This window comes from Zalophus californianus, chromosome 3 (assembly GCF_009762305.2).
Source record: "Zalophus californianus isolate mZalCal1 chromosome 3, mZalCal1.pri.v2, whole genome shotgun sequence".
Classification (NCBI taxonomy): Eukaryota; Metazoa; Chordata; class Mammalia; order Carnivora; family Otariidae; genus Zalophus; species Zalophus californianus.
The window spans coordinates 160,769,438-160,787,580 of NC_045597.1; the positions used below are offsets into that span (position 1 = coordinate 160,769,438).

Consider the following 18,143-nt stretch of genomic DNA (forward strand, 5'->3'; position numbering starts at 1 on the left):
CACCCCGCCAGCACCGCAAAGCAAAGTCACCCCGCTTCGGACTTAACCTGGGCGAGTTGTACCAGCCCCGGCGGGAGCCCAGGTCGGCAGACCGCCCCTAGGCCAAGCTTAGTCACCGCTCCATAAGGGACCAAGCGCAACCGGCCCTGGGACTTCAACTTCCTGCCCTGGGGGTGGGGGGAACGTCTACGGGAAGGGACTCCGGACAGACGTGTCCAACTTCTTCAGGACTGGAGGGGGTGGGGGCGGGGTATTTGCTCTTCTAACCCTTCCATGTGCTAAGAGGCCGGATGAAGCGGAGAAGGAAAAAAGAGAGGCTAGTCTAGGATAAGTTTCCGGAAAACCTGGAACCCAATAAAGAAACAAAGAAGCCTTGAAAACTCTCCTTCCTCTCCTTTCCTACTGTCCCACCCCGAACCCCACGGAATGGAAAAGGCGGAGGCTCAAGGCCGCGACAGAGAGGGTGGCGGGGGAGGACACTAGGGGAAGAAATCTCGCGATAGGAGGCCGGCCGGGGCGGGGGTGACACCTCTTCCCTCCTCCTCGCGTTAGTTCCGGTCGCAGAGGAGACACCGCCACAGTTGCCGCCACATCGAGGATTTCTGGCTCTTTTCTCTTCGCCTTAAATTCGGTGAGGCGCGACGCCCGCTTGGCCCTGGCCGAGGTTGTGGCCGGACGTCGGACGGGGCGGGTGGCAGGTCAGGTGCGGCCGGGCTTGAATGGGCCCGAGCGGAGGCCGCCGCATGAGGTCAGGCCGGATCCGGGGCCTGGATTCGAGGGCCACCGCCGCCTCCGCAGGGAGGTCGAGGGGTTGCGGCCCGGGCCGGAACGTGGGGCCCGGGTGTGCGCTGCGGCACCGGAGACCGAGGCAGTGGCCGAGGCAGGCCCCCGCTGCCGTCCTGCCCCGTCTGGGTAACAAAGCCGCTGCGGCCTCTGTTGGGTGATGTACGCGTGGGGGGTTCTGGCGGGCGGGGCGGAGGAGCTGCCACCACCTCTGCGGCCGCCTCCACCGCCGCTGCTTTCGCTGGAGGGCGGGCGGATGTACGGGGCGGCGGGGCCCCCGGCGCGAAGCGCCTCGGCTCCTGTGGTGCGCTCGTTGCGGCGGCCGCCACCGCCGGCAACGGGGTCAGTGGGGAAGGGGCTGCGGGCCAGGAGCAGCCCCTACGGCGCCCCGCGCTGGCCAAGGGGGTCCTGGGGTGGGGGCGCGTTATCGCGTTCGAGCGGCAGACACAGGAAGGGTGTGGAGGGGGAGACACGTGCCCGGGGAGGAGACTTGGATTGCAGGGTATGGGGCAAAGGAGGCTAGGCCGGCTCCCAGTTCATTTTGCAGGCTGGAGTGGTGCAAGCGGCCGCTGCGGTCACAGGCACGACTTGGTAGGCTGGTGCTGCTCATAAGCCCCTCTGTAGAAGGGATTCGCCTTTGCCGGTGTCTGAAAATGGACGTACACGTTTTGGATACCTCCTGACTATGGTGGTAATCTCTTTTAGCCTACTGTGGTGCTTAGAAGTAGTGGAATACGTAGGGGAATTTAAAGAGGAACAAGGAGGAAACCAAACAATTATGTTTATGATGGGTGATTTGCCACCGGTCACTATGGAGCTGTAAAGTCATTTAAAAAAGTGTGCACCACATCTTTAAAGGGTTTCTTGTAGGGAGAAATGCAGGTTTGAAGTTACATTTAATTCAGGCAAAGGTAATTAAGGCCTTATTTTTCTTTTCTTAGGGTGTCTTTTATGAATAATCAAAAGCAGCAAAAGCCAACGCTATCAGGCCAGCGTTTTAAAACCAGAAAAAGAGGTAAATATTTATGTTTTAATATCTCTCTTCAAACTTCCAGAATAACTTTTATATCTTGGTTTCTCTGGCAGGCACTCTCTTAATAGTAAACTTTAAGAGAAAATACCAGAAAGGAACTTGAATTTCTAGTTGACTGCCATTTCAGATAATATCCTTAATATTTCTACTGTTTTTCTAAGCCTTTAGTTTTTAGTATCAACATATATATCTTTAAGCAGGTTACTGAATGGTCTTTTTATTGCTAAAGTACATTTTTTTCAAGTATGGAGTGCATTTTCACTAGCTAAGTTTTATTCAAGCAGACTTATGGTTGAGGGAAAAAGTTAACTTATGAAAGGAGAGCTCCTAATGTGATTGCTAATTCCTCCCAAACTTTGTGAAGGTTTGTGAGAGAAAAACCAGACCTTATGCATGGAAGTTAATTATGGAACAGAGTTCACACTGTAATATCCTTTGAAATTAAATATTTCTCACAGACTTAGTAAGAAAAGTACTAGGATTATGTTAACTGCTCCTGTTAGTGGGTGGTTAGGTGAATATTTAATTCTGTAGCAAGGCACTATACTAGTGATACAAAGTTAAATGAGATGTGGTCTCAGGTATATTTTGTATTGGGCATAATACTTTCCCCAAAATCTTTCAGTGTTATTGCTCAAAAACACATACTGACCGTATTTTACAGGAAATTTTGAGGAAATAGAACTGGGTCAGCTACTGGTTATAAATTATTTCTCTGCCCTGGGTAACAAACACTTTGAGATGTGTATTTACAGAGTCTTGTAATCCCTGATAATAGACTGCCCTCTTGTAGTGGGGAGACTGAAGAAGATTCGATTCTAGCCTTCGCAAATTTTTTTAGATTTAACCTAGTAAATTTCCTCAAGAGGAGGAACAGAAGTTGGAAACCAGAGCATTTCAGCAGTGATGGGGGAAGTCTGTATCCTCTTGCGTATGTGGTAGTGTCAAGTAATTTTATTGTTACTGGCAAGTGAAAGAGCTGTCACTTCCCCAGTTCCAGATTGAGATCACTCATGCCCTCCTAGTTTTGATGATGGGGTTCTGGGTAGCATGAACAATCATCCGAATTTGTCTGGGACTGAACACAGTTCGCAGGACATAGGCTTTTCAGTGCTAAAACAGGAAAGTCCTGGACAAGCAGGGAGGAATTGATCACTCTGGTGCTGTGTGAAAATTAAGATAGCATCTAACCTAGATAGGGAAGTCAAACCCTCTCATGGAGTGTGTGATAGCACCTCAGGAAAGGCTGGATATGTGTGTAAGGCACTGTTAAGTACCAAATGAATGATTTAAAAAACAACAACAACAACATAGAAAGTGTTATGGGCATTTAAAGAAAAGAATGAAGAGTTCCAGTGTTTGGACAAAATTTCACTCAAGAAAAAAATTTACCTGAAATTTAGAGGATGTCCTAAATTTCAGAAAAGCCCAGAGGCAATAGGAGAGCATTCAGGGTAGAAATTGTCTCCTGGCCGTAGGAACACACTAGCTCGTTTAACTCGTTTATGAGACTTATGTAAAAAAAATAGTGGGAAAAAAGCCACACAATTCTTGTGACTAGGCAGTCGTGCCTTGCATTTGCGGAGAGTGTATGGTTAGGTCTTTTCTTGTGTTTGTGTTTTCCAGCTGTTGAAATAAATGAGATTGTGCTAAATGTGGTTAATTTATTCAGTACTTACACTTTTCATAAGGTGGTGGTTTTGTGGCATTTTGGTAAGCCTTTTAAACTAAATGTTGTGGGGTTTTCCCCCCAGATGAAAAAGAGAGGTTTGACCCTACTCAGTTTCAAGACTGTATTATTCAAGGCTTAACTGAAACTGGTACTGATTTGGAAGCAGTAGCAAAGTTTCTTGATGCTTCTGGAGCAAAACTTGATTACCGCCGATATGCAGAAACACTCTTTGACATTCTGGTGGCCGGCGGAATGCTGGGTAAGTGGGTTTTGTGGGAGGTGTAACGTATAGAGATTATGTGGAATCCAGAATATGAACTATTTGACAGTCCTGTCAAATTGGGATGGCTTTGTTTTTGGCTTTTTACCTCTTTGGGATTTTTCCATATTTTTTCCTCCCAGATCATAGTAACTTAGCAAATTATCTTGCCTTGTGCCTTGTCTAGCTTTATAGTTGAAATCTGTTACAAAACCATAACACTTGGGGATGGCTTTTCTGATACTTATGTCCTTAATACATCCCCAATCAATAATTATTCCAGGTTGTGTTTGAACATTCTTAGTTAATGGAGAAACCCTTACCTCTTCTGTCTTATGAAATACTACCTCTGTATGCCTAAGGACTAATACTGCACTCTTGAATACATCAGCCACTACCCACATGTGGCTATCAATCACGTGGAATGTGGCTAATTAAATTGAGAGGTGCGATAAGTGTCAAATATACACTGGATTTTAAAGACTTAATAGAAAAAAGAATGTTAAGACCTCTCAATAATATTTTGAATACTGAAATGTTAAAATCAATATTTTTGATATGTGGGGTTAGAGTATATTAAAATTACACTTTTTATTTTTAATATTCTTAATAAAGTTCCTAGACGATAGGAAATTACATCATGTGGCTCACATTCTGTTTCTGTTGCACAGCACTGCTCTAACTTAACTTCTACCTCCACCCTCAGCAGCTCAGGGTATCTTAAGAGAATGTGCCGTTTAGCTATATATATTCAAATGATGATGGCAGTTTCATTTCCATAGCTCTTTAAGATATTTCAAAATGTTTTCACAGTGATAACTATTGACCCTCACAGCCAGGCTGATAGAATCAGAACTCTATTTGTAAGCTTGCAGGGTAGAGGCTTAGAGAGGTTTTAGTGACTCACATGCAAATAATTACTCAGTGGTAGAACCAAGGAATGTTCATATGTTCTAATGCCTAGTCCAATGAGTATTTCCTTCCACTGCATTACCAGTTTATAGTAAGAAAAATCCATTTTCTAGTTACAGTATTATCAATAAGCCTTCTTTTAAAATTCTTTTTTTAAAACCTTTACTAAGGAAATTTTTGAAGATACCCTAGAGAGAATAGTGAAACAAACTTCTTGTCTATTACCCAGCTTCAGTAATTGTCAATGGTCTTAGTCTGGTTGTGTCCCCACTGACTTCATCCGTCTCCCCAGATTTCAAAGTGTATATCAGACATCACTTTATCCATAAATATGTACAAATGTATGTAAAACATAAAGTCTCTAACTTGTAGGTTTTTATAGCCCAGCCTCTTTGGCAACTTGAAGGGTTGTTTTCTGTATGAAAAGTTACATTATCAAAACCAACTCAACATCTCCACTTGTGTGACAGATTTGATACTATTGAATGGTTAGTACAGCAAGTTTAATTGGATTGCTGAAGGGGGTTATTCCCTTAAATTGTTTCACTTTTTTCACACATACTGAACCAACTAGCCATGTTCCTACTAAGATACTGAATTTGCTTTCAGGTCATCTTTTAGAATTTTTATCGTTTCATTTTATAACGGGAATCCTTAAAGTAAGATGGAAACAATTACTAATTTTAAATGTCACTGCAAATTTTTTGTAAAATATACCCTAGCCCCAGGTGGTACACTGGCAGATGACATGATGCGTACAGATGTCTGTGTGTTCGCAGCACAAGAAGACCTAGAGACCATGCAAGCATTTGCTCAGGTAAATGAGACTTTACATATTTATTTCAGTTAGCTGCTATCCATCTGAATAGGAATAGTCTACTTTTAAGAGGTTGTGGGTGGAAAGTTGAAGGAATTAGAACTGAAGATTTAGAGATACTTTTGGGTGCAATATAATGAAATGGGTTAAGGAAAACAAAGCAGAAAAGATTGAATTAGTTATTTTCCTACTTGTTCCTTTGGAGTTAGTCCATTTTTAAGAGAAACCTCAAGCTGAAAAGGAAAATCATATCCTTGTCATGATTTGCATCATAGAATTATTCTGCATATAACTTTTCTTTTAAGATTTTATTTATTTGAGAGAGAGAGTATGAGCAGGGGGAGGGGCAGAGGGACAGGCAGGGGCTCAATCCCAGGACCCTGAGATCATGACCTGAGCCAAAGTCAGACACTTAACTGACTGAGCCACCCAGGCGCCCCTGCATATAACTTCTTAAAGATGAATGGGTTATAGGCAGATTAGCTTACCAATCAAAATTTCATTTGAAGGTTTCGTACATAGTTAGGTTTGTGTCATTGTAAGCAAAGAATTCAAGTGTATCTAGCCTAGATATTTGTTGTCTGTGTCATTAGGAAAGTAGAACCATATTCTGTGATCTTACTCTGTTAATATCCTACAAATGGGTAAATGACTAAAAAAAAAAAAACAAATGGGTAAATGACTTGTATTTGAGCAATGATTAGTCCTTGCTTTAACATTTGGCAATAAAAATCTATTGTGGGGTGGCTTAAGTGTTAAGATCGGTATATTGTAGGGTTTGGGAGTTGACAGACTCTTCCTAAGCTGGCTTTAACAGCTTGTAAACTCATCCAGTGGAAGGTTTACTTTGATGTTTTAAAAAGATACTATGAGATACTCAGATCTTTTAGGAATCTGGCATCTGTAGTTATGAAATTATTAAATTCCTTCACTGTTCTTAATAGGTTTTTAACAAGTTAATCAGGCGCTACAAATACCTGGAGAAAGGTTTTGAAGATGAAGTAAAAAAGGTATGAAGAACAGTATGCTTTATGGAAACAAAAGGTTGGGGTCAAAGAGGAGAACATTGTATCTTAATACTGCCACAGGTTTGAAATGATTAGCTGTTTACATAGGCCTGAAATGTGGTTTGGGAGTGTATCATTTAGTTTAATTTGTTATATAATATTTCTTAGCTTTGTGTCCAAACAAGTGACAAAAGGCTAAAGATCAAAATGGGGTCTGTTCAAGGTAGGGGGTAGAGGATCAGAGCTAAGCATATTGAGAAAGAAATTTAACATACTTGTTATTGGAGTCTTAGGTATTCTGTATATAGGCAGACCAAAAAATGTAGTAATGTAATAATAACATCACATTTCAGGCACCATTGTAGTTATTAACTCATTTAATACAAAAACCCTATGAGGCAAGTTTTATTATCCACATTTACTTATGAGGAAACTGAGGCACAGAGGTTAAGTAACTTTCCCAGGATCACTCAGCTACTATTGCAACTGAGATACAAATTTGGATGGTTAGCCCAGAGCCCACACTTGTAACCAATATAGTTTGCCTTACTGCTTCTCTTTATGTAATGTAATTGCTCTTTTAACCTTTAATTATTTACTTTTATAGCTGCTGCTGTTCTTAAAGGGTTTTTCAGAGTCGGAGAGGAACAAGCTGGCTATGTTGACTGGTGTTCTTCTGGCTAATGGAACACTTAATGCATCCATTCTTAATAGCCTTTATAATGAGAATTTGGTTAAAGAAGGTAATCAGCCTTTAGTAAAGAGTTGTCTTTCCTTGGCTGAGGGGATAGATAAGAGCATGAAAGATGTGAACTGATACAAAAGCTAGGATATAGTTTATGTAGATACAGCTGTGGGATAGTTTTCTTAACTATCCTTAAATTTAATAAAATTCATTAGATATTTCATGTATACCTTTGGCTATCTTTAGGCATACAGCAGATATCCAAAGCTCAGACAAAATGTGGTTATAACATAAAAAGAAGTGGGAGGGAAACCCAGAAATAATAATTCCGGTTGGGGGAAATATTGAGCCAAAAAGAAAATAAGGTCCCTGTTGTCATTTTCATAGTTAAATAATTCTCTACAGTTAAAAAACTAACTTTTTTTATTTAAAAAAATTTTTTTAAGATTTTATTTATATTTATATTTATTTGGGAAAGGGAGAAGCAGGCTTCCCGCTGAGCAGGGAGCCCGATGCGGGGCTCGATCCCAGGACCCTGGGATCATGACCTGAGCCGAAGGCAGACGCTTAACGACTGAGCCACCCAGGCGCTCCAGAAACTAACTTTTTTTCAACTAGAGTACTAAGTACTTAATGTGCCTTATTTCCCACAATGACCCTGTCTGAGTGTCAGTACTATTACCCTCATTTTACACATTTCAAAGGCAGTTTAACGACTAAAATACATAACTAACAAATGATAAAAGAGAGAAATTGGAGTGAAATGGTAAGCAGCTTAGTGGCAGAAGGAAGTTTAGGGATAAAGTGAGTAATTCTGTGTGGTTGAAATGAGATAAGAGTGGTTGAAATCCACTTACACTTCTGTTAAGTAAGCTCTCTTGTTCTACAGGGGTTTCAGCAGCTTTTGCTGTAAAGCTCTTTAAATCATGGATAAATGAAAAAGATATCAATGCAGTAGCTGCAAGTCTTCGGAAAGTCAGCATGGATAACAGACTGATGGTTTGTAATTTGTTTCATTCTTCCCATTCTTGCCAACACTTGGTGTAACAAGGGAATTTTCTCATTTCTAATTTGTGAAGAGAGGAGGTGTTTTTCTTGATAGGATTAAAGACCGTTTAATCAAATTAAATTCTCCTTTCAGGAACTTTTTCCTGCCAATAAACAAAGCGTTGAACACTTCACTAAGTATTTTACTGAGGCAGGCTTGAAAGAACTTTCAGAATATGTTCGAAATCAGCAAACCATAGGAGCTCGAAAGGAACTCCAGAAAGAACTTCAGGAACAGATGTCCCGTGGTGATCCATTTAAGGATGTAAGATATTTTTGTTTAAACCATCTTAATGATTTCTTTCTGGCTAAGAAAATGTTTATTCGCTTGACTAGTTTTAAAGTATTTCACCAGAGTGGGTTTTAATTAATAGCTATAGGATGTTATGCCTGGGGCTTTTCGTCATTTTTCATATTTCGTGCTTTTATTAGTGCCCAGAAATTGAAATGCTTGGGGATTTTGTAGAGTGCAAGCCAGTGGATAGATCATCTGTTTCCATCTCCGTCCTTTCCTAGCCAGTTTGCCTGTGTGTAAATTAAGGTTTGGACTACAGGCCCATCCCTTCCAGTTCTAAAAGTTCTCTGATCACATGTGGCACACATGTGGTCATTGCCAATTGCATGGAAAGGTGGTTTTACGTTTTTGTATAAGGTCTGAGTTTGATGTGTAGAGTGTACATACCAAAATTGATTTCTTTTACTAAAATCGATCTTTTTGCAGATAATTTTGTATGTCAAGGAGGAGATGAAAAAAAACAACATCCCAGAACCCGTTGTCATTGGAATAGTCTGGTCCAGCGTAATGAGCACCGTGGAATGGAACAAAAAGGAAGAGCTTGTAGCAGAGCAAGCCATCAAGCACTTGAAGGTATTAGAACTATGCCTTTGCAAAACATTCTGCTTTTTAGTGGGGATAAGTGAGGTGTTACTGTACTTAGAGGATGTATCACATCCTGTGGTTCCTGGGGATAACCACCAGTGAGTAGACAAATAACTATTTGTGATAGTTATAAACTATTGATAATCTTTTAAAAAGTCTGACTTCACCTTTCTTTGGTTCACAGGTTAAAAACAAATACACGTTTAAGGGGAGTGGGGGGATGGGTTAGCCTGGTGATGGGTATTAAGGAGGGCACATTCTGCGTGGAGCACTGGGTGTTATGCACAAACAATGAGTCATGGAACACTACATCAAAAACTAGTGATGTAATGTATGGTGATTAACATAACAATAAAAAAATTTAAAAAAACAAATACACATTTAAAAATAGCATATGCCTGCAATTTGGTGTTTGCTTTTGAGGGAATATTGGAAAATAAGAGCACTCCTTTTTTATTCTCTAAATTATTAACATCGTATTGACAGTTGTCTGGAATCCCTGGTGCAGTATTGCTTATTTGACTTAGATGCTTAGTAGATTCTTCTGTTTTGTTTTATTTATTTGTTTGTTTTAGTTTCCACTACATGGGATATAATTCACAGTGATTTTAAAAGGTCTGTTTTGTATTTTAGGAATTTTGGAATGGAGGGTCATAATAAATGACAAGACTTTTTCTCTTTTCCCTTTAAAAGCAATACAGCCCTCTACTTGCTGCCTTTACTACTCAAGGTCAGTCTGAGCTGACTCTGTTACTGAAGATTCAGGAGTATTGCTATGACAACATTCATTTCATGAAAGCCTTCCAGAAAATCGTGGTGCTTTTTTATAAAGGTAATTTAAATTTTAAATTTGGTGATAAAAATCCTAGGGGCATCTGGGTGGCTCAGTCAGTTAAATGTCTAACTTCGGCTTGGATCCTGATCTCAGGGTCCTGGGATTGAGTCCCCTGTGGGGCTCCACACTCAGCAGGGAATCTGCTTCTCTCTCTCCTCCCCCCCCCGCACCCTCCTCTCTCTCTCTCTCAAATAAATTCTTAAAAAAAAAAAAAATCCTAGAATACTCCCTAATAATTCCAAGGAATAGTTGTCTGAACATCAGCTCCATGAAATATTTTACTCTAATCATAGGACAAAATTGTTTCTAATTAAATTGGGTATTTTTTAGTCCATTAATATCAAAACATCTCTAAATCATATTAAGTTAAAACCTAAAATCTTCTTGATGTGGCCTCATACTTCACCTCCCATTCTCTACCAGTTCTCTTCCCCAGACGTAGTCTCCAAATCTCTCTAGTCTTTGGCCCATGACAAGCTGACTTCCCTTCATCCTACCCCATTACCCAAAGTAGACTTTTACTTGTCTTTTAAGACCAGTTCACAATGCTTATTATAAAACCTGTTTCAGTTATTCTCTTTTCTGTGATCCTATTTCAGAAAACTGGTCTGAAGTGGTTAAGAAAGGTAAGGACTTTGTTGGGAGAGAGTCCATTGCAATATTTAGTTTACTATGGTTGTTAGTAATGTTTTCTTCGATTCTGCATAAATCAGACCAGTTTGACCCCAGTAAGTGTAGTTTGTGTGCACACGTATTATTTCCATGACCTAGTTTACATAAATGATTTTGATGGTTCCTATATTCTAAACTTAGAACAGAGGTCTATGTCCCCATCTCCAGAATTTTTTGTTTTTAAGAAAGAATAGGGTAATGAACTCCTAAGTAAGTACTCCATGCTTTGGTTATAGTTAGGTTTCTTGAAAGTGTACCCCCATTTACATCCTCCTCCCACTCTAATTATTTGTAAACAAATCCTAGAAACCTTTAATTTTTCAAAAGTATGGGTTTATAAAGTACATGGACTTTTTTTTGTTTTTAGTAAAACCACAGTACCATTTTCACACCTAAAAATTTTAATGTAATCCGTCAGATACCCCTGGTCATTTATTGCGTATCCCTGATAGTTTATCGCAACGTTTCTCTACCTTGGTACAACTGGTATTTTGGGCCATTTAACTCTAGTTGGTAACAGTCCTGTGCATTGTAGAGTGTTGAGTAGCATATCTCCCCAGTGTAACAGCCAAGAATGTCTCTAAACATTGTCAGATGTCCCAGCAAAGGGGGGTGTAAATTGCCTTCAGTTGAGAGAATCACTGGTTTAATAAGTGTTTTTCCTAGTTGCAGGTCATATGTTGGCAACAAGTTGATAAAGCAATTTTTTTTTTTTTTTTTAAGATTTTATTTGACAGAGACCAGCGAGAGAGGGAACATAAGCGGGGGGAGTGGGAGAGGGAGAAGCAGGCTTCCCGCAGAGCAGGGAGCCTGATGCGGGGCTTGATCCCAGGACCCTGGGATCATGACCTGAGCCGAAGGCAGATGCTTAACGACTGAGCCACCCAGGCGCCCCTGATAAAGCATTTCTTAATAGAGGGCTTGCCTTTAAAAATTGAAGAAACCAGTTGAGTGTTTTGAATACAGTAATTGTTCATACCTAACTTTTCAGTAGGCTTTTTTTCGCCATGCAGGCATTTGCACGTTAAATGGCTTCTGACTGCCTGAAAACTCCCAAATGTAATGATTGCTCTCTTTATAGCTGAAGTCCTGAGTGAAGAGCCCATTCTGAAGTGGTATAAAGATGCACATGTTGCAAAGGGGAAAAGTGTCTTCCTTGAGCAAATGAAAAAGTTTGTAGAATGGCTCAAAAATGCTGAAGAAGGTAAGTCTTTTCCTTAGTGCAGTTTGTTTGGTAAAGCCCGAGAACTAATTTTAATGCGGCCATACAATGTGCTACCGTTTTTGAGATATCATTTTGTACCTTGAGTACAGATTTTTGTTCGTGACAAACCTGCAAATATTCATTTGCTTTAAGACAGGTGGAGAGAACTTGACTTTGGCTTGACCAATATACTAACATACTTACAAGGGAAATTGAAAATTTTAAGACTATTTAGTAAATACTAGGTTTACAAATGAAGGCTTTTGAATATTCCCCTCATAAGTAGGGGATTATTAATATAATTACTTAATTGTAATAAAGAGCTTCAAAGTTATAAATGGGAACTTCTGCTTTCTGATATTTATATAATGCTTGACTGCATTTTTCCCCTTTTCTAGAATCTGAGTCTGAAGCTGAAGAAGGTGACTGAATTTTGAAACTACACCCTCAGTAAAGCAAACAGGAGTTGTAGATAAAATGTCATGTCTCATGTGTCCTGGTTCTTACATCTTCCTACCTCCCTATATCAAGCATGATATAAGGGCTTTCATGGCAAATTTTATTTTAACTGTTTCTATGGTTACTGGAAATGTTGGGTTTAGTTTCTAAAACCATGTTTTAAGTAGCTACAGGAGCTATAGATTTGAATCTAATGTTGCATTAGTCTTTTCAGTTATCTTCTACCTCCTGTATTTTCTACTGTAATAATGTAATTTAAGGCCTTCCACAATGAACAGTTCACTTTATTCCCTGGGTTTTCTATATAAACAGTTTTCAAGATATGATTTGGTTAAAAATAATTTGTTATAAAAATTCTGTTTGCAAATTAAACTGTAAAAGTATCCAAAGTCTCAAAAGGCAATGATTTGTGTGATAATTTGGTATGCCCAAAGCCCTGCTCATCAATGAGAATCTCATATACAGTAATTGAATTCATTAACATGAATCTTGAGTATTTGGACCATTGCTTGCATGTTGATATTTTCTTGCATTTTTAACCCCTGATGTCCTTGAGCTTGGTTGGTTGTTCTCTGGTTTTCATTCGTTAGTAAAGCCATTGAGAACAAGCTTAAGAGTGAGTTCTTTGGGAAATTGTATGAGGCAGAGGTTGTGGGAAGAAGAAAGTTGAGCTTTTTCCCATTGAGAAACTTCTGCATTCAGTTTGTATCTTTCCAGGCAAAACAGGTGGATATTCTTTTCATTACAACCATTTTCAAATGTACCTTAGGAAAATCTTGTCATTTAAAGTATTTCACACTTGTCATGCACTTCAATTGAAAGGAAAGGATTCAAAAGAGTGTGAGTTAGGGGTGCCTAGCTGGCTCAGTTGGTAGAGCATTTGACTCTTGATTTCGGGGTCATGAGTTCAAGCCCCACATTGGGTGTAGAGATTACTTTTTAAAAAAATAAATAAAAATAGTGCGAGTAAAGGAAATGACTATACTAACCCCAGTAAGTTGTTAAATACTAAGTGGTCAGCATGTTCTAATTGAGACTCTAAATGTAACTCATTTCCTCTTGGCTTAGAGTATTTGTTGTAAAGAATGAAGTGCAATGGTAATATATTCCCACTTGATCATACTGGATCAGCTTCATTCCCTTAACATACTCACAGCTCAGGCACCTGGCTATTAACATACCTGAGTTGCCATCTTTTTAAATTGCCATGAGCCAAATATCTCTTCTATACAATTGATCCATTTATTTTAATGGCTGCCTTTTAATTTCCATTTTTCTTTTCTTGCTGCTACCCATATATATATTTTATATATATATATATATATATATATATATATGTAGTCATTAGAAAACAAAATACGACCACTTTGGTGGAGAGACATCATGTTAAAAGTGAACATTTTGAAAGGTGTTTTTTTTTCTTGATGAAAGAAACTAGCGTGGAATAATGCCACCAGAGACTGAATGGAAATTGCCCCTTTCAAAGGTGCCATTCTTATGAGCCAAGAATTTGGTGTTTAAAAGTTCATCTTGAGGGAATAACATGTAATATATAACCTTATGAAGAACATTATAACTGATACCATTGTGAATGGGGTGAAATTGTTAAATGAATAATTTTGATAAAGTTTTCATGCACAGGCAAAATGTATTCACTAGGTTTCTACATAGTGATCTGCTTTTACTTTGTAATTTGTAGTCCTCAAAAGACTTTTTTTAAAAAATAAAGTCCATCCTTACACTTAGGTTATAGGACAGTCTTCTTTAATTTTTTTTATATATCCCATGTCAATACCTAGGAGTAGCTGTATGTTACGCGTTCAGACGTCTCTACTGTGTAAGCATTGAATAACTCCTCATCCTTAGGACCCCCAAACCGTAAACACCCGCACAGAATTCTGATGTAGTGGAAACTACATTTACTATTTCTACAGCCAAACCATTGCATGTTACTGTCATACAAAGTGTACCCTATTTTATTATATACTGTGTATAGTGAAAGAGTGTGTAGTCTTCCAGAACTACATTATGATCTTTGATCGTAGTTTTTTTCTTCATAATGACAAAGTAGTATTTACTTACCTCAGTATTATAGTAAATGGATAAGTCACCTGTGACAGTATAGTGTAAAGAAAGGGAATGCTTCCTAAAGACTGCAGATTTTCATTTTGAATTTTAAGTGGTAATTTTGGAACTCAGCTGCCATTGCCCACCTAAGGCCTCAAATATGTAATGCTTAATCTAGATGTTAAAATTGTACTTCTAATTATGATTGGATAAATGTTAGTTGATTTTCCAAACTTGGTGTTGGTTTCTAAGGATAAGTCTCCTTAGGTGCCATAATTAAATATGTGTTTAGAGCTGATCATAGGTTTCTTAATTATTCTGGAAGTATTGTCCTAGAGATATTTATTACTCTGTTCTTAGAAAATTCCAAATACCAAAAATGCCACAGCATATTTGGACATAGCATAGTGATGGAGGTGAGAGGAAATGCATGTGACTGAGAGATGTATCTGCTTTATACATGAAAAAGAGTAAGGGTGATTTTTATGTTTTTTGTTTTTGGTCCCACTTGGCAGTGACATCACCCCTATTGTGAATGCATGACCTAATATATCTTTTTTTAAAGAGGAGGGTACCTAATGTTAGACCTTTGCATTGGCAAACATATCTTTACGTGTATCCATATCCTGAGATAGTATTTTTTTTCTGCCAGTCTTAACAGTTGGGCTTTACACTCCAGCCCACCATAGACAACAGACATATCATTCCACATTGGCTTTGAAGGTCTTAACAGGTTCTTGATTGTAAATGTATCATAAGTAGAATCATTTGGGATCCTTCCAATCTATAAAAATCAATTAAAATCCTAGGTGAATGGTTTAAAGTTGTTAGGCATAACACATGGATAATGGTATTGAAATTTTACTAATGAAACTTTACAGGAGATTGGGAACTGACAAATATTGGTTGGCTTTAAGTGTAACATGCCAACATTTTAGTGTTCATTATCACTTGGACTACTGAACTACCTTTGTGAAAATTTTCCTCAGATGCTATTTACAGGTACCATGTAAAGTAGGCTAAGCATTTCTGTGGGAATTCTGGTAAATTGCCTTGCTATGATTTTTTTTTTTATGTAAAGTATTTGTCCTTTAGTATTGATAGAAGGTGTTTCTATTCACCAGCCTACTGAGGCCTAAAGGTTTAAAATATAAGTTTTTCAGTAGGCTTTATTTAAGTGGACTCTAAAAGATATAAGTACTTTTGACTTCAAAATAATGAATTTATAATTGGCTTTTGTTTAAAAATGAATTGCAGTAGATTTGTGTCTAAACCCAGCCATGCATAATTGTATGACACGATGTGGATTAGAAAGGCTTCCCAACTTTTTCTCCCTTTTTAACTGGGCAGTGAGCAGCCATATCAAATCCAATTCTTTTTTTAATCTCTTTTATTTAAATTCAGTTAGTTATACAGTACAGCATAATGTATTGGTTTCAGAGGTAGAGGTCAGTGATTGATCAGTCTTATGTAACACCCAGTGCTCATTACAACACATGCCCTCCTTCATGCCCATCACCCAGTTAGCCCATCCCCCATCCCCTTCAGCAGCCCTCAGTTTGTTTCCTCTAAGAGTCTCTTAACGCTTTGTCTCTCTCTCTGGTTTCGTCTTGTTTTTTCCTCTCTTCCTCTATGATCCCCTGTTTGTTTCCTCAATTCCACATATGAGTGAGAGAGACCATATGATAATTGTCTTTCTCTGGTTGACTTGGCAAGTTCAATCTTTTATTTTCCATGCACTTAAAATAATTTTTTCTCATTCTAGGAGCATAGTCTCACCTCTTAATGAATTGAAAAAAGGATGAGGAGGGCGCCTGGGTGGCTCAGTTGGTTAAGCGACTGCCTTCGGCTCAGGTCATGATCCTGGAGTCCTGGGATCGAGTCCCGCGTCGGGCTCCCTGCTCGGCAGGGAGCCTGCTTCTCCCCCTGACCCTCCCTCTCTCATGCGCTCTCTCTCTCTCATTCTCTCTCTTAGATAAAAATCTTTAAAAAAAGAAAAGGATGAGGATATTTACAGATGCACTCAATCACTGTCACCTTAGTAATTTTTAGTAAGAAACTTAAATGAAAAGCTCACCTGCTTGTGGTGCCCACTGTAGTGCCATGAGGAAACACTGGTGAGAAATCTGCTGAGTCTTCTGTTTCATAGACTATCTGGAGGGACCGATACCTTGTTCAAACGATGACAGAATGTTGATGGCTGTTGATGGCAGGCTTGGGAACTGTGCGTTAAGTGTATACAATGATTTTGGGTTGTGACAAACTTATCAAATATAATTGAGCTATTCCGTTTCAGGAGTTTCCAGTCAGTGTAACTGTCTTACAATATCTAAGGACAAAAATAGTTTAAACCATTTTTTAAAGCTGAAATCCCGAAGGCTGTGCTTACGCAGTTGACTTAGAGGTTAACCTATTAGGGAAATAAGTGACCCATTATAGACTGAGGCCTCTATTCTGTGTTCTCTGGCATCTTAATATTTTCTCTGTAAATACACCTCATTTCCATTCTAGTTAGGAGTAATGGACCCCGGCATGGCAAACAGTTGAAGAACGGAGAAAACTGGATAGCTGACCTTCCAGATAGTTGTTGGCACTCAGAACCACCTCAAGTACAGCCATCCAAACCAGTAATTACATTGCTGCATTATTTCTGTGTTAACTGTGAAATCTGCTGCTTGTCTGTACCCTTGAAATGGAATAAAATTTCATGAGACTCCTTGTTAACATAAAGAGAGAAGCAATGACTGTTGCATTGGTTGTTCTAATAACCTTGACGCACTGGAGTTGGCTGTGGCTCCAGTTCTCGTCTTGGTCCTTTCGGTTTTCCCTTGGTGTTTTAAATACCATCAGAAGGCCTGTGCCTCCAGAGAACTTTTTTCTTCAGGCCGCTTTTGCTTTTGTTTGGCTCACATATACTTCAGACTCATCCAAACGGTCAAAAAATATTCAGTGTTTCACTTCATAAAAGTGCCATCTACCTGCCCTGGAAAGTTTCAGCTCACTTCCCTTTCAGCCCTCCCGTCTGATGGATCAAGTTCTGTCCATTTCAACTCCCCAACTCCAGTGCCACCACTCTAATTCAGGCCACCGGCACCTATTAACAGAGTAGTCTCTGAATGCAAGTAAAACAGTTTTAAGACCTTTTTGCCAGGAGAGACCTGCATGATTAATTCTTTAGCTTAATCCGCCTTTTTTTCATTCACCCCTATATGCCTAGCATGTAATAGTACTTGTCAGGTAGCAAGCATTAAATACTAGGTAAGTGAAGAAGTGAGAACATGCACAATATTACTTCCTGGGTTTAGTCAGAATACTGAAGTTGATACGAAAAACGAGGGGTTGTTGCAAGCACGAGGTTCTGTGAATTAGAAATAGGTAAATATTTAGAAGCAACTTAGCCCAAGGTTAAATCCAAGATACGTCTGTCCTGTGGTGAGGATGTCTATGACAAGTGACCAAAGTAGAAGAACCTGTCAGCCAACAAATTGTAAATGCATGTTGTCCGATGCTCTGCTGAGTTTTAGCACTATGGTAATAAACAGAATTGGATACCAAAATTCAGGTTTACAGGAGGAGATAGGTAATCAAGAGTGAGGTGAGTGCAAAACCAAGGACACGGTAGGTACTGGCAAGTCGGAGTGTCTGGTTTCAAAGGTTACATAATCTGTAAATGATTAAAACCATGGGAGACAAATTACACTTCAAAAAAATACGGTTTGTACTCCCTAACATTGAACAAAACAGACTGTATGTGCCTACGTGAAACGTTGGAGAAAGATACTCAGCTACTCGCTGTGTCACTGGGCAAAGA

The 18,143-nt window shown here is 39.3% G+C and overlaps 1 protein-coding gene across 7 annotated transcripts; it reads left to right on the top strand.

The window, feature by feature from the left end:
- Nucleotides 1–315: 315 nt before the first annotated feature.
- On the top strand, nt 316–17,062 carry BZW1 (basic leucine zipper and W2 domains 1). 7 transcript variants are annotated; one of them, XM_027588377.2, is made up of 13 exons: nt 316–631; nt 1,725–1,798; nt 3,571–3,747; nt 5,382–5,476; nt 6,421–6,486; nt 7,091–7,226; nt 8,058–8,167; nt 8,310–8,480; nt 8,937–9,083; nt 9,789–9,927; nt 11,684–11,806; nt 12,205–12,228; nt 16,844–17,043. In XM_027588377.2, exons 2-13 carry the CDS (start codon nt 1,735–1,737, stop codon nt 17,041–17,043), a joined length of 1,452 nt encoding a protein of 483 aa, XP_027444178.1. In that variant the 5' UTR covers nt 316–631; nt 1,725–1,734. The 7 variants fall into 7 exon arrangements, with proteins under 7 accessions (XP_027444178.1, XP_027444183.1, XP_027444179.1 ...); XM_027588378.2 differs by lacking the exon at nt 316–631 and adding an exon at nt 668–912; XM_027588376.1 differs by lacking the exon at nt 316–631 and adding an exon at nt 1,024–1,125 and having other exon boundaries at nt 16,844–17,062.
- The last annotated feature ends 1,081 nt before the right edge of the window (nt 17,063–18,143 follow it).

Bases quoted from the DNA above. Each gene is read 5' to 3' on its own strand.
- BZW1 (XM_027588376.1), top strand. From the start codon at position 1,040: ATGTACGGGGCGGCGGGGCCCCCGGCGCGAAGCGCCTCGGCTCCTGTG. The intron at 1,799-3,570 runs GTAAATATTTAT...TTTTCCCCCCAG, and splicing joins TTTTAAAACCAGAAAAAGAG to ATGAAAAAGAGAGGTTTGAC. The intron at 7,227-8,057 runs GTAATCAGCCTT...CTTGTTCTACAG, and splicing joins TGAGAATTTGGTTAAAGAAG to GGGTTTCAGCAGCTTTTGCT.